Source organism: Bombus affinis, unplaced genomic scaffold (assembly GCF_024516045.1).
Source record: "Bombus affinis isolate iyBomAffi1 unplaced genomic scaffold, iyBomAffi1.2 ctg00000920.1, whole genome shotgun sequence".
NCBI classification, from domain to species: domain Eukaryota; kingdom Metazoa; phylum Arthropoda; class Insecta; order Hymenoptera; family Apidae; genus Bombus; species Bombus affinis.
This window is the reverse complement of record NW_026109440.1, coordinates 12421-36697: the sequence shown is the minus strand read 5'-3', so window position 1 is coordinate 36697 and position 24277 is coordinate 12421. Positions and strand designations below refer to the sequence as shown.

The following is a 24277-nucleotide window of genomic DNA, read 5'->3' as shown; positions in this document are numbered from 1 at the left end:
TCACACGAATATACACACTTGTAAATTCGACGAAACGATCAAATTTAATTACTTTTCGATTTTTCGGGCATCAAGTACTACATCAAACGTTACACATCAAACGTTAAAATACGGCGAGCATACAAAATGTACAAACCACTCTAAATTAATTAACTTTGAACGTTATTGATTAATTTAAAAAAACCACTGTTGCGTTGAGTTTTACATTTTAAAAAGTTGTTATCCGTTTTTGCTTTGTTTAAAACTAAAAACAGGACTACGTTCATTGTAAGTCGTAAATATCCCTTTTATTTATTTAAACAAACAGATATTTAAACAAACAATTTATAAATATATAATTTATTTACGTATATTTGTAATATCTGTTTTATAAATTTGTACAACCATTTATCCATTTATCTATTTTATTTGCATATAATTTTTATAGACTTTTTTTCTTTTTTTTTTTTTTTTTAAAGAACGAAAAATTGTGATTCTATTTTAAGACATGTCAGGCTGAAGCGATACGCGATATATATTTCTATTCGGATTTCACCGTCGTCGTAACCGATGCGATTGGAAACGTTTCACAATAGACGTCTTACAAGCGCTTGCAATGTCCGTCATGTGTAAGGCTCTACCACTGAATCGCGGCTGCCATTTAGTGATTAAGGTCGATCACTTAGAGACGTTAATCCGCCATAATGGCGAGCAATACATCGAAGCCATTATTGAAAGCATAGTTACGCTTTAATTTCATCGATCTTATTCACAAATAGAAGTGTACAAATTATAGGATTTCCAAATATTTAGTTTAGTTAAAAGGAGATATGAAAATGGCAGGTATATTCAAAGGATAAAACAGAACCGTACCGAATTGTAAAGTTTCAAATCATTATAACTATTTAAATTTGAAAAATCCTACTATATTTATACAATATATTTTTATTAAGAATGGAAGAAATTTCGAAAAATCCGCCAACACTTTTTACTGTCGTCTTGAAGCACACCATATGTTAAGCTTCTTCGTCAAATTCGTACAAATTTTATCGCCGATGTAACGAACGTTTCGAACATGTAGCACGCACGCGTCAACGCCTACATTTGGATTTTAAATATATGTTTTATGCATTAAATGTATTTGTACTTTCTTGCGCAATTTCTTTTAATTTGTTACGATATGGAGGGTTTAATTACGTTTAAGATATCTATCTGAATCCTTTAAATTCAAAGTTCTTTAAAAAATTACGTTACGTAAAATAATCGTTTTTCCACTTTATTGTATCATAAAATAGTTACTTAAATTCATATTACTTAAAGAATCTTAATCTTAAATCTACAGAAAGAATAAAAAAGAATAAAATCCTATATGTTAAATTTTACGTGGTTGATGGAATACATAGCGATGACGAGAACTAACTACAGACAACAAGAAACTATTAGCGAAGGCAACTGGTGACTATGAATGTCGTCTCTATAATACGTGGCGACTAAGGAGAACAACTACCAACTATGGATAACAAGTAACAACCAACTGTGTCGTTTCTAAGAGGCAACTAACTTGCAATTATCCTCCTTTGATGGTTTCTGTAGCGTGATATACGTCTTGAACGTAGTTAAAGAATATGGTCGCTGCTGAATGGCGATTTGACAGCAAGGCGATCCCGCCAGTTCAAAGCTTGACATTGCAAGCTACCGAAAACCATTAATCTTGTTATCGAATATCTAGCTTTCAGAAGAACCCTTGTGATATGATATGACGTCATGACATTTTTATGACGAAGATGAACAAACACCGACCTCTAACGAAACAAATTTTTATTAAGTGCCGTATGTGGGTTGCAGGCCGGCCAACCAAGGAAATTTATCGAATGTATAAAGTAAAATATATACGAATATATTCGATATATCATAAAATGCCCGCGTTATATCGTCTAACAGCATAAAGAAAGCTGAATTTAAGGAATTAAAAAATTGAAATACCAATTATAAGAGAGTTAATTAAATTCAAACCTATCGATAAATAAAGACCTATATTTCCTGGAAATTGATATCTTTCGAATTCTAAATTCTCCTTAGAAAGTATCATAGAGAAAATATGAAACTTGAAAAGTACATCACGCTGATGCCTCGATAAACCGTCGTGTCGATAAATCCATGTGTCCGAGCGATGAATTTTCCCCAAACAACAAAAAACTGAAGGGAAATCTTCTTTGAAGGACGTGACAAGGTAGGAGAAGCGGGAACAATGATCACGCGATAAACTGATGGTGTACGTATAGAACGAGTGTTGCGAGAGAATTATCGAGAAACAAAAAAAGAAAAAATAATCGTTGGCCGGCGCGACTATACGCTGTCGACGGGCAAACAGCGACTGAGACTAACTGAAACGAACTCTGTCACAGTATGAGCACGGGCTGCGTTCGCGGGTCGATCGAACACGTTCTGCGCCTCTCCTCGGCACCGGCGTCAAAGCCACCCCCGATGGCTGCAACGCACTGGTGCGCTTGCAACATTAACCACTGGTCCTTCCTTTTTCGTGTGATATTATACCAGCATCTGCGATGCCATTTCAAAGACCGCAATCAAAGCATTAAATGCCAGATTAAAGCGACGCGATAATATTACCCCAATATTCGTCCGTAAATGTTACCGTATAGATGTTTAATTAAGCATTATTATGCTTCGAATAATTTACTATCACATGTTCCACAAGAAAACACATGTTTCACTTTTCCCCGTAGTATGATTGTAATTTATATCAAATATTTATAATTTATAATTTAAAATATTTATAATTCACTGAAAGTATCTTCCTGTCACGATTATAGGCGTAAAATGTCAAATTAAAAGTACCAAATTAAAAACATATGGTATCCCGAAACCAAACGTACGACATGGCGAATCACGATGATACGATAAAAATTGATCTATGTCTTGATTTATTCAAACAGAACGAACTTACTCGAACTTTTCCAGAATAAACGATTTATTCGATAATATCCGTCACCAGCTTCTCTTCCTTCAACGGTAACAACTGACACCGAAAGCTCGAGAGACCCGAACGGTGAGACGTACCCAGAAGCAATGCAGTTACCTGGGCAAAGAGTCCCAAAGACCAAGGACGTAGGAAATTTCGAGAAACGGAAATGGAAACTGGAGTGGCGCGTCAATCAGCACTGACGGAAACTAATAAAAATGAAAAAAACCAAACTAATTCGTTTCACAAATTATTAAAACGATATTATTCAAAATTTCACTTGATTTTCTCACTATTTGTCGCACGCGTCAATATTTGTCGAAATATTTGTCAATATTAAAAAGTTAATAAAAAAAATATCCTCTTTCTTCATACCTGTCTTTCTCCCGGGCGGCGAAGGAATACTAGAATGTTCGAGAACAACGGATACTTTTTGATTTTATCTCAATATCAATTTCAATCTTTTTAAACGAAATATAATCTGAACGATGAAACGTTTGATCATATAATGTTCTTCGTTCGATGCTAAAGGAAATTGAGAAGAAACATCGAAAATTCGTTAATAAAACGAATTTCTTTGTTTCTGTGAGATAATAAACTTGATATACGTATTGATTTTTAAAATCAATATAGCTAACCAATGGGCACACTTTTAACAAGGGCGATGGAACATACCAAAAATCTTTCAAGGTGGTCTTGGCAACGGAAGAGTCGAAAATATGACAATTATAAATGAAAAATTCTAATATTTTACAGCTGGCAACGATAAAGAACTCCAGATATTCTGCTAATTAATTTACAACAAATTCGCGTATATGATCGATAGCTGACGTCACGTCATTGTGTCGCACAGCCCTTGTAAAACGATAAGAATTTCCTGGAAAAATTTGTAGCCACGAAATGAAAAAGATGATAAAACTTCTAACAAGAGTACTGAGACGAGCAACTTTGTACTTACCCCTTCGGAGTAGGGAACGTGATTAAACGTCCGCGAGTTCGAAACTTTTGTAAGTCACTGCACGGCCGCTGCTTATGGTGGAAATGTAATAGATATAAGTACAGAGCGCGTGAGCGAACTAAAAACGCGATATAGGGATAAAGAGAGAGACCGTTCCGTCCTTCTCTAATGCCCGCGTACTTGTACCAGAAATATGTAACAACGGTAAACGAGCGCCGTCAGTGTCCACTAGTGTGCATGCCTGATTAAACAAGGACAGAAAATGCTTATATACAGCCTTCTCTTTCTATTTCCATGTCGCATCCATCTTACTATACAGTAGACAGGACTCGACTATTCCATCATTATATTCGCACCCTGCTTATGTGTGCGAACGAATCGTTCGTCTCCTGTTTGATGCTCAGTTTTCAACGGAGTTGAAGGGAAACTTTATAAGAGAAAGGAAGTGACGGATTGTCTCAAAGTGATAAACGAAAATTCTCGTAACTATCGAAAAACGATAGTCAATACAAGGATATCATTATCACATATAAAACTATCACAATGAACGGTGAATCATCGCTGCAAGGTACCACAAATAAGACATCTCATAATTTGCGAAAACAGGTAAGGAATATTCTAGATTTTAGACTTTGGAACTTCCATGACAGTCATGAGTGTGTTTTGTCATTGATTTGCCATATTGCGTTTTTCACAATTGTTGTTCATTTTTTGTGATATTTTACACTCGCACATAGTATCTATGATTTTTTCTTTCGATAATTCTTATAATTATTGTCAATAATTAATTATTTATAACCATTTACGCTGTATTATATATCATTAAGATTTATCTTTGCACGTATCAAGATAGTAGATAACAAAATTATGTGTAACAAATTTATTAAACTCGCAATGTAACAGCAAATTGCATGAAAATCTTTATATTATTAATAATTATTGTTAATAATAAAAAAAAATAAATGTCTCATTAGGAGGAGAGTCGTACTTCGGAACGTAATCGGAACATATTGTACCTTATATGTGATTATTTGGAACGCAATGGGTGAGTATATTGCAATTTAGATATCTTCTTAGTTCCAATTTTTTCGAATAATATCGGTGACCAATCGAAATAGAAATTAGTGCGGAAATAGGGGAAGAAACCAAAGTTTGAAAATCGACATCGGTAACTCAGTAGTTATAGTTGAATAACTCAATCGATAACGTAGATTAACTAGTTATAAATGAAAATATATTTAAATTCAAACTTTAAAAATTAGAAATTAGAAAGCAGAAGGCAAAAAATTATCGCCGAGGATTTATATAATAATAAATAGACAGTACATTCCTTTTGTCTGTCTTACCTAGAAATAAAACAGTTGTCCCAATTGATGATTATCGTATAGTGTGTACTCATAGCATAAAATTTGTTCAATGAATTAAAAATTATATTTTTTAGATATGTAGACGTTAGCGATGTATTAATCCGGGAAGCTCGTCTACCTCGGAAATATCGAGTCTGCGACAACGTCGATTTGGAAATTATTCTTACAGAATATGAAAATTATTACAAGATGAAATTCCAAAATTATCCTATATTGTGCAAGGAAATAACTGAAGAGGAAATAAAGACGAGGGAAATGACAAATGCGAACAAAGTGTAAGAATTTAAATTATTTAACACTATTCAACTTTCTCAACGTATTCAACGTATCGATTACAATATCATTCAATCTTCAAAGAAGTAGTAAAACGTGTCAAATCTGTTAGCAAACAAAGGAGAAGTGAGTCTGTATCTGGGTCTGTGAAAGGGAGGAATGCACAACAGAAGATGAGGGGTGATGCTACGGATGATATTAATCTGGCAATGACATTGACATCAATTTTCGACAATGAAAGCGATGAATCTTCATCAGAAGAGGAGTTATTTAACATCTTAATGGAACAATCCACGCAATCAAAGATATCAAAATAGGCTCAGAAGCTTTATATAGACAATCCGGGATTGTGGAAGATTGCTGAAGACATTTTATCCGTAAGTTATTTTCGATTAATATACGTATTGTAAAGCTTTTTAAAAATAAAATACCTATCCTTGGATAAACAATCCACTGTATATCAATATCCAACAAATGTATTGTTGTATATATCCACTGTATATCCAACAAATACCTTGGATAAACAATCCACTGTATATCAATGACGCAGGGATTTCAGTAAAGCTTTAAATAATGAATTACATAACACTTTTGGAAATTAATACGGAGATTATGCGCCATTTCATCTTTGTATTGTCGCAGGAAATCATACTGAAAAAATTAAATGTATATTGGGACAACATCGTAGGCCTAGAGGAATGTAAATCTGCCATTACGGAGGCCATTGTGTACCCCCTTAAGTACCCTATCTTTTTTAATGGCCCATTTTCTCCCTGGAAAGGTATTCTGCTAATGAAAATTCTAATGTAGTTCTTTTGGCTGCAACTAATTGCCCTTGGTATGTATATCACGCTATTTCAATGTTTTCTAAGTAGAAAATATCTTAATATCATAATTATTCATTATCTTAATCTTAATTATTGTGTTGTTCAGAATATTCCTTCGTTATTATTAATATAACAGAACAATAATATTTATTGTAAATATATTATTAGGGACATTGATGCAGCTGTACGCAGACGCCTCGGAGAGAAGATATATATGTATATCTTGCCATATATATATATATGCCATAAGAACATATTTTAAAAAAATATAAATGGTTATCATATAAAAATATAAAAATATAAAAATATAAAAGTATAAAAATATGAAAGTATAAAAATATAAAAGTATAAAAATATAAAAGTATAAAAATATAAAAGTATAAAAATATAAAAATATAAAAGTATAAAAGTATAAAAATATAAAAATGTAAAAATATAAAAATATAAATGGTTATAAATTATTAATATAATTATCGTTCGAAAAATTGTTCGCGTGCGTGCATGTATGTGTGCGCACGCGCTATAAACAAGTTTGAAATATATAGTTCTACATATATACGTGGTATACATATTCCCTATATAATATAATATAATATATATAATATATATAATATAATATAATATATAATATGTGTAATCTGAGTGGTAATATATACATGTATTACATATGTGTTAGTGTATCTTATCGGTAATCTGTCTTTTATTTCCTCTTATCTTATTAACGCATGTATGGACTCAGAACACATATATGCGTTTTTTGCAAGTATTCCGCACGGCCTAACGACAGATATACGCGTTTGTCGATTTTTCCGACCAAGTAGAAGTAATACTATTACATTTATGATACATTTATGATACAGATACTGATACATTTATGTGAGGACAGTCGCATCTAGTTATCGAGAAATTCTAAATGTTTATTGTAAATTTCAATGTTTAAAATAAATAATCGATACTAAAAAATAACGCTCTTGAATTATTTAATCTCGTGCAAAAGAATTACTATAACTTATTACGCTTTGCGCTTTCAATAGTCAATCAACAGAGTTCAGTCTAACGAAGAAGTTCTCTCCTACGCTAACGAACTGTCCTGTTTTTGCGTCCAGGCATTCAGGACATAAATTAAAATATCGCACATAAGCACAGCGTAGCAGCGGCTTAAATTTAAGTTACAATAATAATCTTAAAAAAAAAAAAAAAAAAAAAATGTAATGATGCATGGCTATGTCGTACCGTCGCGTATCGGTACTTTTGCCTGTACCACTCTACAATCAGCATTCAGCGTTTATTCTGGAAAAAAATCATGTAAAAAAAAATATGTAAAAAACCTGGAATTAATAAACAAAGATTTAAAAAAATGAACAATTAAACAAGGGATTGAGATGACCAACCCCGGTCACGCTGCGAACTTCGAACGCGGAAGAGTCGAGCCGTGGCCATGATGGGTGATTCCAGGAATCGGTCGCGTACGGCAGGATCTGCCATGCTTTACCGATCCCAGCCGCGCCGATTTCCGTCAACAGGCACAGCAACGGAGATATTTGGAACAGAAGCAGCCGCATATTCGTCTATCTGAAATTAAAGAGATGATTTCATGTAGAAGATACAAATTCGTTCCCTGATATTGAAATGCCGAATCACGAGGAAAATGAGACATGCAAATGACAAAGTCGATGATCAATAGGAAGATGACATAAACAATTGTAGATTGCAAGGAAAATTTTGAAAAATGATACGTGTTCTAATAATAGAATATAAATGATAAAAAGGAGAATATAATTGCCATTCTTCTATGTATTTTACGATACGTATACGATAACGATACGTATCCACCGTCAAAATTTTGATTTAATTGAAATTAAAGGCACACACTGTAACTCAGGGCACAACTGTCCTTATTTTCGCAACTAATTACCATTTGTCCCATTTCATTAAAACTTTTTAACAGCCGGTAAATAAATTGATGGAATTTCCTCGGTTCAATTTATGAGTGATGAAAATCAAAATTGCTTAAAAGTACCATTCCTCGATATCTCCAAAAATATGTCATTTATAACCGTATAATAATCTATAAGCAGAGAAATGTCAATGAAAATTTAAGACGAAAAAGAGGTAAATTTACCTGAATTCCAGAGCGCGGCCGGCTTTCAACTGTCGTCGACTGCTCAGAGTTACCACGCTTACTACGGTTCGTGAACTACGGCTTCCCGGTTTACCCCCGCTTCGTATCTGCAAACCGTGCGCTGGTGTCGCCGCTAAAGCACGCTCTCCCCTCTACTCGCGGACTTAACTACCGTTCTCAATTGATCGCTGTTTTTACCTGTAGTTCTTGTTCCGAAAGATAGGTAAATGGCTTCCTCTACGATCTACGAACCAACACAATCAAAGATGATCGTTTAACGTAGCTTATAGGAACAGGCAGACTACGGGCACATTTACGCTCCGATCGTGTGTAGAACGCTAAAAGATAGAAATCTGAAAACTGTAGAACAAACGAGCGATAGTATCGCTAAAAAGACAAGTTAAGAGTACATAAATATGTAGTAAGAGGAAAGAACAGATCTTCAACTGACAAACAAGTAATTGTGTCTATCATCATTTCGTCAATGCGGTTAAGGATAGTTATATACATTTATACATTACATTCTAAGAGTTACAGTTGCATGAAACAAAGGAGAAAGTGATGGGAGCAACTTATCTGCTCATTTATCCTCTGCACGTTCGGAGATGCGCATTAACATTATCATAATCGCTCAGTTGAATTATGCTTGTATTAGTATGTTTTATCTTCTTCGTTAATACGTAAGAAGTACTTCGATATCGAAATAATCTGTGAAATCTAAGTTATATATAAATATTTATTTATTTCATTCATAGTTTATTTAATTCAACATATGTATATTTTCATGAAAACAAAATTTTACGTCAAATTTTAACGAGCAATAGCTTTCGTTTTACATCACTACACGATAATTTGCAGGATGCAAAAAGAAAAATAGAGAGTCTGATCTGAAAATAGAATGATCTTGAATAAATTGTAAAGGACATAATAGCGCTGTCATGCGCTATGGTGCATAAACTAGGGTAGAATGAAAAGCGTAGTAGAATGTAGATGGTTAACAAATAAAAATTAATCTAGGTGTTATTAAAGAAATTTGTTTCACCTTCTAAAATTTTTGATGATTGGTTTACTTTGAATATTTTGCATATTTTTGCATATCACGAACATTTTGTACATTTCTATACATTCAAATTTTCTATGAATATAAAATGATCCGCACTACTATCTACTTCATAGTATACTCTATACGTTTAAAATGCTCCATTAGAAGCTTAAATCTATCAAAATACAGCTCCTAGGGAAATGTGAATTTTCACATGAACACATAATATCGATTTTCTGATTGAAACGTATAGGCAGGTATATACTAACATAAGCCACCTTCGGCATTTGGCCGTATGGTGCAGCACTAGCTCTGTAACATAGAAAACCATAGGCGTCAGTTCTTCGTATTTCCTCTCTGATATATGTTTACTTTAATGTCACTTATTCAGGCGCTTGATATATTGTCGGAATGAAATTTTAGTAATGTGCAAGTAATTGTGAATAGATTAATAAAGTATAATAAGATATTAGATTCATGTACATAGTTTCAAGTGACATCGATCTTTATGTCTAGTATATACATGTGTATTGATCTATAAGTCAGTGTTGAAATAACAAATAAATGGCAGAAGAAGGAAAGAAAATTTCCTTCGGTTTTTTGAAATCTATTAAGAAACCTGTGTTAAAAAATGCTATTCCACAAGAAAAAAAGAAAGTCGATTACATTGAATGCCTTGATGAAAAAGGTATTAAAGTAATAGGGTGAGTTCAAAAAGTAAAATTTATAATCAAGAAACATGTAACCTCAACCTAACCTATAAAAATCACCAATAGCGGAATATATATATATTTGAAAACAATTTTTTTATTTCAGTGAGGAAGAAAAAAAAGATGAACCTCTAATTATTCCGTTACTAGGTTCAAAAACCTGGCATGATAGAATTGTTAATAAAATAGATGCAGACATTTTCCTTCCGAAGGCAGATAAGGAAAAGGTAGGAGACGCTAGTGTTAACGAGGCAAAATCAAAGCTATCTAATGGAAAAACATCGCCAATAATATCAATAAAGAAAGAGCCAGTTGAAGATAGTGAAAATAAAGTTGTTACTTTAGAAGAGCAAGCGACGAAAGAAATCATTGAGGAACTTAAGTCAAAGAATAAATATGAAATTAAAACAAATGATTTAACTTTACCTTTAGTAGAAGATGAATCATTAAGAGGCAAAGAACAGGTACGTTATCAACATATTGATGTGCAATGCACAGATGTATTACATTTGCATATTATAAATATCGTTTTGTATTTTTCAGTCTACGTTAGAAGATTATGAAAAAATTCCTATTGATGCTTTTGGTGTAGCTATGTTACGGGGAATGGGATGGCAACCAGGAAAGGGAATTGGTTGAAATGAAAAGTATGAATTTTACTCTGGATTAAATTAACTATATGTGTTTAATACATCACTTATTGGAAAGTAAACAGAGAACATCATTTTTTATTTCACAATCGTTTATTCTAACTATTACAGATTAGTAGCAGCTGTCATACCAGAATTACGACCAAAAGGTATGGGTCTTGGAGCAGACAAAGTGGCGTTGCAGAAGAAAAATACAGATTCCAAAAAAGAAGAGGAAGAGGTTAAAATCGAGAAAGGAACATTTGTGAAAATTATAGCTGGAAAACAAATTAATAATTATGGTCAAATAGAAGGATTCGATGATGATGCAGGAAGGCTCATAATAAAACTAGCTCTTGGTGGAAATATAATATCTGTAAATGAATTTATGGTACAGCCAGTGACTAAATCAGAATATTTATATAAGAACTCAAAAGTTCAAAGTTAATATGAAGTGTTAGTTTTTCATTAAGGGACTTTTAAGAAAATAAATTTGAATTGACATATACATATAAATACATAATCAGACGCGTAGAAAAACTAATTCAAGAGTACCTGTAAGTGTGTTGTTGCATGCAATTTTTTAAAGGTCCCTTCTATTTTTATATAAAATATGATAAATGTAGAGGTTTTAGCTTTCAGTATCTTATGGGGTTAATTTCAGATACAAAAAAGTATGAGGAATATAAGGACAAGGAATCCAAGGGAATCAAGCAAAAGATGGATAGAAGAAGATCAATGTCCCCTGACCCCGAAGACAGTGAAGATGGTGACAAAAGTAGTAATAAAAGAAAGAAAATCGGAAGTACGATGCATAATAAGAACAAGTATGATAAAGTGGGGGATAAAAAATCAGATAGGCGAAAAAGGCGCTCCGAATCTAATGATGACAGCGATAGTGATTCTGAAAAGAAGAGACGGAGAGAAAGAAGTAACTCTAATAGTAATGATTCTTATAAATTAAAAAGATTGAAGAAGTCAAAGAAACATAAGAAGCACGATTGCTCATCTGAAAGATCAAGTAAAAAACATAAAAAGAAAGACAAAGAAAGAGAAAAAGTTAGAGATAAGAAACCCAGAGATTATGCAGACAGAATGAAACACGAAAGACGAGAAAGATCAAGATCTCGATCATTTAGTAGGCAGTAATATTTTCCAGGAACGTATTCGGTCATTTTACTTTCAAGATAAATTGTACAATTTTATTTATACAGATTTTATAATAAAGTGTATTTTTACAAAAGTATTGTAGTATCGGAAAAAGGATAGGATTAGGATGATTTAGATTTGTAAAATTCTCCTAATACTATTTATTAAGATAAATAAAAATAACAGAGATTAAATGGACAGAGAACGATAAATGTTCAACTTGAACTAAAACACAAAAGTCTTATTCCGTTCAAATCACTCTCGCAACTCTATAACTAACAACTCGATCTCTCTACAACGCTAGCAACTCTACAACTCTCGTCTTCGGCATCTGCACTCGCACGCTCTCGCTTCTCAACCCATACTGCACGCCTTTTGCATTCGTTCTCGCTGGCGTCTCAACTAACTCTACCCTTAGCGTCTCTTTCTCTTTTCTCGTCCCATCGAACACGTGTCCCGAAACCCCGTGGCCAGGGTCACGCAGACTCTTTCCACAAAACTGTCCACTTGAAAGGACCGACGACACATTGATGTACTCGACGGCGCCACGGCTCTCGCCACTTTGTATACGGTTCGGCCGATATCTTGGGCCTTTTGCCCACGATACTACAGTATATTTCTTTTCTTACCCTTAACTGAAAATTACATTTAATTATAATATGTAATAATGTTTACAATTACATCAAAGTTAATGTCCTAAACTTTATCAATAATTATAAAAAATCCCCGCGTATTGCTTACGTAATGTTGATATCGAGTAGTACCATACATGACCTCAAAGAACATTATGATACTTACGAACATCGCTAAACAAGTAGTGCGAACGATGTCGAGTAAGTATTCACTATGTATAAAGTATTTATAGATAAAAAGTATGGGAAATATATAACCGAGTGTATTTAACTTTTCCAACATTTTAGCATTTCGCTTGGCACTTGGTACAACTTCAAGTAAATGAAGTAAAAAGCAAAAATGTAGAGCGGGCAGTTTCCTACATTTCCAGCGCGAAAGAGCATAATGCTGATATTATCGCTCTTCCTGAATGCTTTAATTCACCATATGGAATACGTAATAATTTGTTTCTTTTTCTAATAATTTATTATATGTATAACAACTATATAGAAAAAAGTAAAAGTAGACAAATTACCTTATCGTTTATACTTCCATAAAGATTGTGAATTGACTCGAGAATATAGAATTTCCCCAGTTTTATGATTATCGTGATTTTTGTATAAATATATTTTTTAAGATACTAATAATTAGGTACTTATAAACTAGTATTATCAATTATTTTGTATTTATAATTCCACCTATAGTAGTTAAAAATTAAAGTTAGTTAAAATCTAACTTTATGTTTGAAAAAGTACTAGCAAAGTCGTTAAGTAACAAGTCACTGGTACTAACCCAAATAGCATGATTGTAATTGAACATTTCTAAATATTCATTTTTCATCTTGAACCTGTAGAAACAATTTATTATATGTACTATTATCTAAGTAATTATATATTTAAGTAAATCGAAATATAAAATTTAGTTATTTTAATAATTTAAAAAATAAAAAATTGACAAACATTTCAACCTAATTTATGGTTGGAACAAAGGACAGTTATTTTTCATTAATTGAAATATTGCAATGCAGAATACTTTCCAAAATACGCCGAGAGTATTCCTGATGGTGAAACGAGCGTTGCTTTATCGAAGGCAGCTAAGGAAAACAGCATTTATGTAGTTGGTGGTACGATACCTGAAATAGAGGGCGATAAATTGTACAATACCTGTACTATTTGGGGTCCCGATGGAACTTTGATAGCAAAACACCGGAAGGTAAATAATATACGTCCATGTGGCTTTGAAATTGAAAATATTGGGGTGGAGAAAGTGACTCTATCTAGGAATAATTTAGGAATATACATATGTACATACGTGTACTATAACCAATTCTATAATTTACAAAATATGTTATAGGTTTATAAAATACTTTTTGATACGAGAAACATACATTTTTGTCGTAATATAATATATAAGTTTTTGTACAATATATTTGTCGTGTAATATAAATTTTTCACATAGGAAAAAACTTATTTTTTCTTAAAAAATATTCCTTCTCAAATATTATTAAATGATAAAACTTTTTAATAAAAGAAAGTGATAAAAACGCTGTCAGTTATTAAATAAAAAACAATTAAAGTTTAAAAGTTCGTAACATTGATGTTAAATTACAAAAGTTACAGCAATAGAGTTAGCAACTATATTTTTATGTTATTAGGTACATCTATTCGACATCGACATTCCCAACAAGATTACTTTCCGAGAGAGTGATTCACTCAGTCCTGGTAATTCCCTAACAATGTTTGATGTGAAGGGCTGGAAAATAGGTATTGGCATTTGCTATGATATCAGATTCGAGGAAATGGCACGCATTTATCGGAACAAAGGTACAGTAGCTTAATCGAACAATACTTAACTAGCAGGAAAGTAACTATCTTTCTTAAATATATTCTATATAAAATATAATCAATATAATCTGTAACTCTGTATAAAAAGGAGCTTAATTAAAAAAACCAGTATATTCGCTGAAAATGAAATAAATAAAAGAATTAGAAGCACGACAAGAGGACTGTTCTCGCATATTCATAAATTATGGAATGTGGATTGTGCACCTACAAAGTTAACTAAAATTCAGTGGTCTCATATTTCCCGTTTCTCTGTGTTAGGTTGCCAAATGCTGATATATCCGGCGGCATTCAATATGACCACTGGACCACTGCACTGGTCATTACTTCAGCGTTCCAGAGCGAATGACAATCAATTATACGTCGCCTGTATATCACCGGCTCGTGTTCCTTCAGCAAGTTATGTCGCATGGGGACATACACAGTTGACAAATCCCTGGGGGAAAATCCTTTATGATTTGGAAACTCAGGAAAATATCGTGGTCACCGATATCGGTAATTTCCAGCTTAACATTAAACGTTGGTTTATCGATTTTGCCGGCTCCCTCTGTATTTGCTGAATTTATTAGCAAGCATTACTTATTACTTCGTATGTTTTTCTTTTCTCTCAGATTTGAAAGTTGTTGAGGAAGTAAGGGCTCAGATACCTACATTTTCTCAAAGACGTACGGATTTGTACGACACTGTCTATAAGAAGGAGTAACTCTACACTGAAACAGAAAATGTTTTCTTATAATATTTCTACTACAATACCGTTTTTTTTTTTATGAATTATTACTAATTACTTATTATTTAATGATACTAAATGAATAACTCAATTAAGAAAACCAAAATGTGATAAATAATAATCTGTATATCTTGTGTATCAATATGTAATTGGATATTGTAATAATATTGGAATGTCTTTGATCAGGGATATGATAAAGAACACGCGAAGACTACATTCTTTTGAACATCTTTAATATCCATCATTTATAACATTAAACATCTTTTTAAATATTTAGATAGATTAATACGTAACTCTTTATATATATAAACATTAATCTGAAGTTACAAGCTTAGAGAAATCGGTCGATTAATATTTATAGATCGGCTGTCTTGATGAAAGGCTTAATGAAAGCAAAAACAGAACAATGTCGCAAATATAATTTATAGTTTAACTTCTTTCTTGTATCTGTTTGCCTTTCACGATGTTTTACCAATTACAATAAGTAATTTCGACTTCTTTGCGCTCCGTTTTAACGCATTCGAGACCGAAAGAAATTCATATCAATCAGTAGGCATAATATATATAACTGTACATAATACATTATAGCATAACATAGTATATAATTTTATATTTTAAAAACATGAGGTACAAAATTTAAGATTGTCATCGATTTAAAATTAAAATATGAAAAGGATATTCCAGAGAGAGAAAAGCACAGTATCATTCTAACAAAACATTCAGATCGTACTGACACCCAGGAATCGTATTTCAATAAAATCTCGGTCTCGAATGAATTAACATGAACGATTAACATGAAACACACTTGCGGCTTAAACACCTTCGATATAGAGGAAATTCAAACTTTACAAATAAAAGCAGCCTGTTCCTCTTTCCACAACAGACTCTCATACCATATCCGCTCTTATCCAGGCTTTTACTTGAAATCTCTGTCTATTTACAATTTAAATTTACCCGGACCACTCGTTGAATCGGCAGCCCTTTATAAATATATAATGGACCCAGAACATATACCTGTGCCCCTAGCTGGTATCAGCTCTAGTAACGTTCATACCGGAACTTTCATACGACGCCAATTTGTCACGCGTGAACATCGATTCTTTCAGGGGTCACGGCTTTATGGGATTATATCCTTTAAAGTAATTAAAGTGATACTAATGATAGAGAATTTTTTACAAATATTTAATATGTCCATAAAATAGGAAGTTTCGTGCTCTCTTATTTTATATTAATTATAAATTAATAAGTTTTACATTTGTTATCTATAGATTTAATAAATTATTAAAATTCCATGAAGACATATTCTGGAACACATTAGAAGATTTTGCTGTAATTTACAACGGATGAACAGGCAGTACGAACAGGCAGTAAACGAACAAATAGAAATTCAGGCTATTGTGGTAGTATAGCTCACGTGGGATTTTAAGCTCGAATTGGACTTAAACGTTACGATCGTCGTGAATAATTACGTGATATATAGCCTGTACGACGAGCAGAGAATCTTAAATTATTAACGGCAATTCCTTTGTGCAAAGTGCAATTTTATTAACGGCCTGTAACGAATAAACGGCTCGTTTTGAATAAAGTTTACTGTATTTTCGAGCTATCGCGGGGAGACGCAATCGCGAGGAAACACGTCAACGGGAGTCGTAAATTCCCGTTACGATTCTAATGATCGACGCCGCGAGTAGATCGATCCCCTGATTTCCGTTAAGATAATAGGGGTGGTTGAATTAATATAACTCCGTGATTGGTAGGGTTATGATTATATTTTTCTCCAACAGCTTCGTTTAATCACACACAATAGTAACGTCGTTGAGTCTGAAGATTGCCTGGATCTTGCTCAGATTCAGACTGCCAATCTGAGAGAGGAAGGCTCGTGGATCGTAGTAGATGTGGCGATTGATCAGATCCAACCTTGACTGAATCGAATCAACAGGATCAACCGAAAGACTGAATGAAGAGACGTCGACTGCTTGACTCCGACTGGTTGACTTGGGTGGCTTGCACTGACGACTGACTCGAACGACTGACTGATTCGTACTACTCGAACGACTAACTCGTACTACTACGAACGACTAACTCGAACGACTACGAACGACTGACTCGAACGACTGACTGATTCGGACGTCTACCTGTGTCAATGACGATGGAGGTTTTTAACGAAGTAAGCTGATTCGTTGTTCGTACTTTCCGTTATGAATGTGAGGACACAGATCCCCGTTACCATTAGCTAAGACGTTAACGGTTGAAGTTGGGATATGGAAGTATCCTAACGGCATGACTCGTGGGAAAACCCAGATGTTTCTAATCTCTAAATGCCTGATTTTCCCTGTCATATAATTAACAATTTTTCCCGTCATAACTACCAGCTTACTCCGTAATATTTAAGAACGTTCAATAAACCTAAGGACCTTTTAAGTACCCGCTATAAACCGAAAATGCTTGCAGGATTCAAGGTTTCTGCAAGCTAATGAGAATCGGTTTATGGTGGGCCTTAGTTTTATTGAGGGTTCTCTAATGACGTTTGGGTCTGGACGGTCAGACATTAAAGTACGTCGCGCGGACCTTTTCACGCGACGTAACATTTACATTTAGAAAGTAAAGACAGAAACACATTTTAAGAAACTAAGATATCGAGTTCTACTTGTAAACATCAAGTGCTCTTCGTTTGAGAAGATTACGAGTCTCTTCTTCGATAACGACATTAATTAAGAAGTTTCGATACCGTTTATGACATTAAGATCTCATTAGTAAAGTTATATCATTAAAATCTTACTGTTCCTAGAGAATATATATAGTTAAAACTTCCAGAGGATCAACAGAGGATCAGGTAAAGAAATTGTTGATAAAAGCATCGTTAGTGACAACTGACTGTAATCGATATCTGCTGGGTGAAGTTGTGTGTTCTGAGAATCTGTGTTAATGCAAGGATTCTGTTACAAATCATCAACTAAAGAGCCACCGGGCACGTCCGACCGATCGATCGATACCACGAACCTTGAATGAATTAACGCTCAAGGTGGAACGGATTTAATAGATCGAGTGTTAGTGTAATTTGACACTTTGTTTACACTTACTTTATGCAAACAAAGTTTGATGGTCTGAACTCGATGGTTATAATAGGATCTTATTGAAACTCCAGTATTTCACCCGCACGGTACGACACTTTGTTGATGATTGTCCTTGTATGTTGTTGATACTCCCCATCAGCCGTTAAATTTTGTTCGTCTATCGTACTTTTCTAGCCAAAGGTTTTCCCTGATGTTTTTCCCTACTGTCTAAGTCATCAGGTTTGCAGCTCGGGGAGGACAGATAATTCGGAATTTACCAAAGGAAGGAGAGGTACCGTCCGAGCCATAAAGGGACGGTCACTCAAAATGCCGAATAGATTCATTTAAATAATTATGAGAAACAAGTAAGTTTTGTAACCACAAGTTTTCAAATGTTATAATTTGAATCTGTTCTTATAATTTTAAAAAGACCTTACAGCCAGGATCTCTAAAAAATTCGATGAAAATTCTCATGAGACATCAATTGAAACAATTAAACGCAACAGAGAATGGGTATAATCATATAATTCCTCCCCATTTCAAAATTCATTCATATACATCGATTTTTGTTTTCATATTTGTTTCATGTGTGAAGAATACGTATTTATTGGCATCAAAATATTTTCTGTTTCAATTCCTGGTCATTTTAGATCGAAACTTCCAAATATCGTTGATTAAAAATTTTTTAATTTTTAAAATGAAAGCCACTAATTATAGGACAAAAAGTTGTTTCAATTATTTGAACATTCTGCTTCATTCCTACAATAACATATTTTATTTTAAATGAAAACAAGAAACAATACTATTGTGTATAAGTTTAATGGAGTGACAAAGGTGATTTGTAGCTAACACTGTAGCTAACATAGTTTCTGCAATATACCCTTTAATCGAGTAGAAACAAGGGGATTTTAGAAATTTCTATTAACCGACAGTATTGTCAACAACAAGTTTTAACAATGACTGAAGGTTGCAGAATTAAATATAAAATGATTTATCAATAGCATATGCAGTGTTACATTTGTAAATAAGCAGTTTATCTTTTAAGAATAACAAAGACACAAGAAAATAAAGATAATATTCAAATTATATTGCAAACTAACGAATAATGTAAAGAATTTATTTTTGTTATCTATATCACAGATTTTAGGTAAAATATTAATTTACTTATTACTAGGAGATTGAATTTGAAATATAATTATAATTTATAATTATAATGGACACCTTTAAACTAGCAGATATTTGGTAGCAGTTCTCTAGCCTTTGTACAATATAACACAGTTCAGTTTAATTGAGTTTAATCCCTTTGACCAGCCAGTTTCCAATTTCATTTATGGCATAATCTCCTGACAATTTCATACCCTTCGAAAGAAACACGATTTTCTATTATTGTTTTACAATCGCGGAATATGATCAGTGTTTCAATTAAGCTCCACTGTTTTAATTTCCCGTCTACGCACGATGTGGGTACACCGTTTTCTTGTTGTTTTTAGATACAAGTGACGAGAAATTATGAAATGATATTTTAAATTTAAACTGATTTCGTTCATTGATTTATTGTAGCGACAATGGTAACTTGTTTGAATAAAGATTTTATAAATAAAATATTTAAGGTCTAAAATAATAAATTAACACATGTGAAAACATTAAAGCTGTTATCCTTATTCATGGTCTTGTTGCAACGTGTTTAACGAGCGTAACGTAGGCGTGAAAACGAAAACGTTGAGACTCTTGTGGCGTAAAAAGACTGAATTCCTCATAAAAATACAAGAAACGAATACAAGAAACGTGCAGAGACCTAAACGGACGTGCGAAACAGTGCTCCAGTGAAAGTGCGGCAAGAGGGAAGAGAAAGGGACAAAGTTAACGCCAAAAATAGACAAAACGTGGAATCATGCAGATTCCACCAATAAAAATAATTAACTCCGGTGAAACATTTTTCATAAATAAAGCTACAGACTCTACATATGTAGAGAAAAATGATGATATTATGGAAACAACATAATCCGACGGGGAGCAAAACATACCAATACACCAGGAAGAAAGCTGGACGGTGGCAACCTCCAGCAAAAAACGGAAGGTAACCCCGCTCGCAAGCGCGAGGAAAATTGATACATATGAAAAAAAACAATGGCTACAAGACATCAAGTTACACAATCCATTCAGCGCACTGCCAGAAGAGGCAGCAACGGACCCAACGGAAAGTCCGACAAACCGTATTCCCAAACCACCACCGATATACATAGACGCGAAAATAATTGACCCCCTCATCGAACTACTAAACAACACCGCAGGGAAAGACAACTATATCATCAAACAGATAAAAATAGACCAGGTGAAAGTGCAAACCAACACCCCAGAAATATTCAGAAAAATTACAAGATCACTAAAGGAAAAAAACGCAGCATATCACACTTTTCAACTCAAAACCGACAATAGCTACAAAGCAGTAATCAGGGGACTACACCCAAAAACAAATACCGGAAAAATAAGTGAAGAACTGGCAAAAATCGGACACCAGGTAAGGTCAATTAATAACATCAACAAATACGATACCAAACAACCGTTACCGCTATTCCTAGTTGAACTAGAACCTAAAAACAACAACAAAGAAATATACGATATAGAAAAATTACTAAACACAATAGTAAAAGTGGAGCCACCTAGACATAAAAAAGAAATCCCACAATGCATAAGGTGCCAACAATATGGACACACTAAAAACTATTGCAATAGAACCCCGGCATGCGTTAAATGCGCAAAAAATCATCTTACGATACACTGTCCATCCACGGGAAATATAGAGGAGGTGAAATGCTACAACTGCAACGGAAAACACCCAGCCAGTTACAAAGGTTGCGAAGCTAGGAAACAACTACAACGCAAACTGTTCCCGCCCCTACGAAGCAGGACAATCACTAACACACAAGCCCAACAGGACAGCATAAAACCTGAAATAATACCAAATACAAAGCAAGCAACAAACACCAAACCTAACAGCACCAACACCATTGGTGGTCTAAGCTACGCTCAAGTAACCAGCCAATCAACACATACACACAACCAATACCACAGCAATAGTAACAATGACACTGCAGAAATCAAAGAACTGCTCAAACAATCCATAAAGAACACCGAAATGCTAACCAGAATGATAAGCGAACAAAACGCAGTACTCAGACAGCAAACCCAACAAATCACAGTCATGCTACAACTAATTACAAACGTGCTAAGCAAAAAATAAAAACGGACACTCTAAAAATAGCAGCCTGGAACTCAAACGGCCTACAACAACGGGCCCTTGAAATTAAAACATTCATATACAGTAACAATATAGACATACTACTTGTCTCAGAAACACACTTCACTACAAAAAGCTACTTGAAAATACCATACTACACCATATATGATACCAAACACCCCTCAGGAAAAGCTCACGGAGGGATAGCAGTGATAATCAGAAACGATATCAAACATTATCTACACAGCCAAGTTAACAAAGAATATTTACAAGCAACCACTGTTACAGTTCAAACTAGCAGCAACTACTTCCAGTTGTCAGCAGTATATGTGCCTCCGCGACACAAAATAACAACACAAATGTGGGAAGAATACTTGCAGGACCTAGGGGACAAGTACATCGCAGCGGGAGACTACAACTCCAAGCACACGCTATGGGGGTCAAGAAACATTACACCTCGAGGCAGAACACTGGAAAAATACATTAGAAATAATAACCTCAATATATTATCCACAGGGACACCGACACATTGGCCGACTGACCTGAACAAAAAACCAGATCTTCTGGACTTTGCAGTTACAAGGGGACTAAACACAAATAAACTAAAAATAACACCCAACCTCGAGCTCAGCTCCGATCATACACCCATAATAATTGAATACAGAAACAAACCAATACACTATAGCAAACCAGAAACACTATGCAATAAAACCACCAAATGGCAAACTTTCAAAGAAATAATAGAAAGCAAAATAAACTGCAATATCCCGTTGAAAACTCCTGAACACATAGAACAGGCAGTAGCAACACTGACAGCAACTATTCAAGAAGCAGCAAGGACAACAACTACACCCGAAACAACCAGCAGACAAACAATAACAATCCCGCAAGAAATACTCGACAAAATCAGAGAAAAAAGAATAGCAAAAGCAAAATGGCAAAAATACAGAACCCGAGAAAACAAAAAACACTTAAACAAACTTGCAAAGGAAATAAAAAACAAAATAAAGAAGCACAACGATAACGAATTCGCAAAGTTCATAGGGACACTCTCCACACACGAGAACACCAACTATTCACTATGAAAAGCCACGAAAAAAATAAGGAAGCCAATAATACCCGTCCCGGCAATCAGAAAAGCAGATAACACATGGGCAAGAAGCAACGAAGAACAAGCCGAAGAATTCTCCAACCACCTCTGCAACACATTCGCACCACACATTATCAACAACAGCAACCTCAAAAGTCATACGGAGGAGGATCCACAATCCACTATTACCACAACCGACAAGGAATACACCATACCTAAAACATCAGCACAAGAAATTAGAAACATAATTGATAAAACAAAAAACAACAAAGCGCCAGGTATCGACCTAATCAATGGTAAAATCTTGAAAAACCTTCCGCCAAAAGCAATAAGACTAATGACAATAATATTCAATGCAATTCTAAGAATTCAATACTTCCCCAAACCATGGAAATTAGCACAGATCAAAATGTTACATAAACCAGGCAAAGACCCGCACCAAACTGCATCTTACAGACCAATATCTCTGCTTCCAGTATTTTCCAAAATACTGGAAAAAATAATATATTGCCGGATAAAAACAATAATAGAGACAAAAAAACTAATACCGGATCACCAATTTGGTTTCAGAAACAAGCACTCCACGATAGAGCAAATGCACAGGCTTATAAACGAAATAATAGTAGCACTAGAAAACAAGGAATACTGCACAGCCCTCTTTATAGACATAGAGAAAGCATTCGATAAAATTAACCATGAAAGTCTACTACAACTACGTTTGATCTACCTTTTTTCATCTACGTCATCTACGGCACCTACGCGAAGCTTCTTGATTGCGTCTTTGGCAGTGTTCGTTGCTATAAATGAAACTTAATAGTTGTTGAAACCGCTCGAAAGTCGTGTTCCTAAATCATTCCCTCGTCTCGTATCGTGTTCATCAAATGGAAAAGAAGATTGTGTTTTAATGAAATCGCTTGTTACTATCAATCTTGCTGTGTCACTCGCATAGGAGAAGAAAGTGAGGAAGGAGAAAAAAATTAAGGTAAGGTCATCAATGAGCAAAATGTTTAATGTAATTAAAATCGAGTCCGCTGCAACCCTCATGACATTTAAAATTCCATACGTATATTGTTATACGTAACATTGCCATATTAAATATATTCGATCAAATAGGTATGTTCAATCAACATTCAATCTCGTTCCCTGAAAGCTGTTCCTGGATATCTGGTTGGATACTTTGCGCACGGAAATACAGAGTGTCAACAGTAACAAACCCTCTATGTAGTGTTTTTGCTTTGCTCTTTTGAACAGGTAGATAACATTTTGCTTCGAAAAACGGATATATATTCCACGGATATACACATACAGAGTATGTGTATCGATATACACATTGATATACACCTTTGTACAAAGTGTCAAAAAAGTATTTATCGCGGTTTCTTTTTCAAGCCATTCTACACCTTCGATTTGATGAAAATTGGTTAAATAAGTGTAGCGCAAAATTGATCTTGACCACAATTTTCAGTGTCAAATTGTTTTTCTATTGCATCATATAGTGCTCATGAGAAAGGAAAGTTCCGTTCTTTTAGAAAAAATGTTTGAAATTTCATTAATACTTAGACTGATTTTTCATATTTGATTCATGTTTTAAGGTCAAATATGGAATACAATAACATCAATACTAATATCTACTATTTTGTGCGAATTACTTTATATTTCAATCTTCCTTGATATGCAGTG

At 34.0% G+C, this 24277-nt stretch overlaps 2 protein-coding genes and 2 long non-coding RNA genes across 5 annotated transcripts; 3 read left to right on the top strand and 1 right to left on the bottom strand.

The window, feature by feature from the left end:
* Window positions 1–1133: 1133 nt before the first annotated feature.
* Window positions 1134–2979, top strand: LOC126928417 (uncharacterized). Its single transcript, XR_007716634.1, has 2 exons — window positions 1134–2722; window positions 2811–2979. It is a non-coding gene; the product is annotated as an uncharacterized LOC126928417 (long non-coding RNA).
* A 3849-nt stretch (window positions 2980–6828) lies between these two features.
* On the bottom strand, window positions 6829–8653 carry LOC126928414 (uncharacterized). The gene is made up of 3 exons (XR_007716632.1): window positions 8507–8653; window positions 7776–7956; window positions 6829–7674 (listed from the first exon to the last, which is right to left on the bottom strand). It is a non-coding gene; the product is annotated as an uncharacterized LOC126928414 (long non-coding RNA).
* Window positions 8654–9875: 1222 nt separating this feature from the next.
* Window positions 9876–12130, top strand: LOC126928415 (G-patch domain and KOW motifs-containing protein-like). Of its 2 annotated transcripts, none has more exons than XM_050744158.1 (5): window positions 9876–9987; window positions 10065–10252; window positions 10365–10722; window positions 10802–10905; window positions 11020–11606. In XM_050744158.1, the coding sequence occupies exons 2-4, from the start codon at window positions 10113–10115 to the stop codon at window positions 10895–10897; spliced, it is 594 nt and encodes a 197-aa protein (XP_050600115.1). In that variant the 5' UTR covers window positions 9876–9987; window positions 10065–10112; the 3' UTR covers window positions 10898–10905; window positions 11020–11606. The 2 variants fall into 2 exon arrangements, 1 of the variants encoding a protein (XP_050600115.1); XR_007716633.1 differs by having other exon boundaries at window positions 9932–10252; window positions 11020–11278; window positions 11552–12130.
* Window positions 12131–12962: 832 nt separating this feature from the next.
* Window positions 12963–15430, top strand: LOC126928416 (omega-amidase NIT2-like; the record flags this gene model as incomplete). The annotated part of the gene is made up of 5 exons (XM_050744159.1): window positions 12963–13104; window positions 13676–13860; window positions 14303–14471; window positions 14751–14984; window positions 15101–15430. Coding segments are annotated over 5 exons (822 nt in total), but the record flags the coding sequence as incomplete, so codon positions are not given.
* Between the last annotated feature and the right edge of the window lie 8847 nt (window positions 15431–24277).

Bases quoted from the DNA above. Each gene is read 5' to 3' on its own strand.
- LOC126928415 (XM_050744158.1), top strand. From the start codon at position 10,113: ATGGCAGAAGAAGGAAAGAAAATTTCCTTCGGTTTTTTGAAATCTATT. The intron at 10,253-10,364 runs GTGAGTTCAAAA...TTTTTATTTCAG, and splicing joins AAAGGTATTAAAGTAATAGG to TGAGGAAGAAAAAAAAGATG. The intron at 10,723-10,801 runs GTACGTTATCAA...TGTATTTTTCAG, and splicing joins CATTAAGAGGCAAAGAACAG to TCTACGTTAGAAGATTATGA.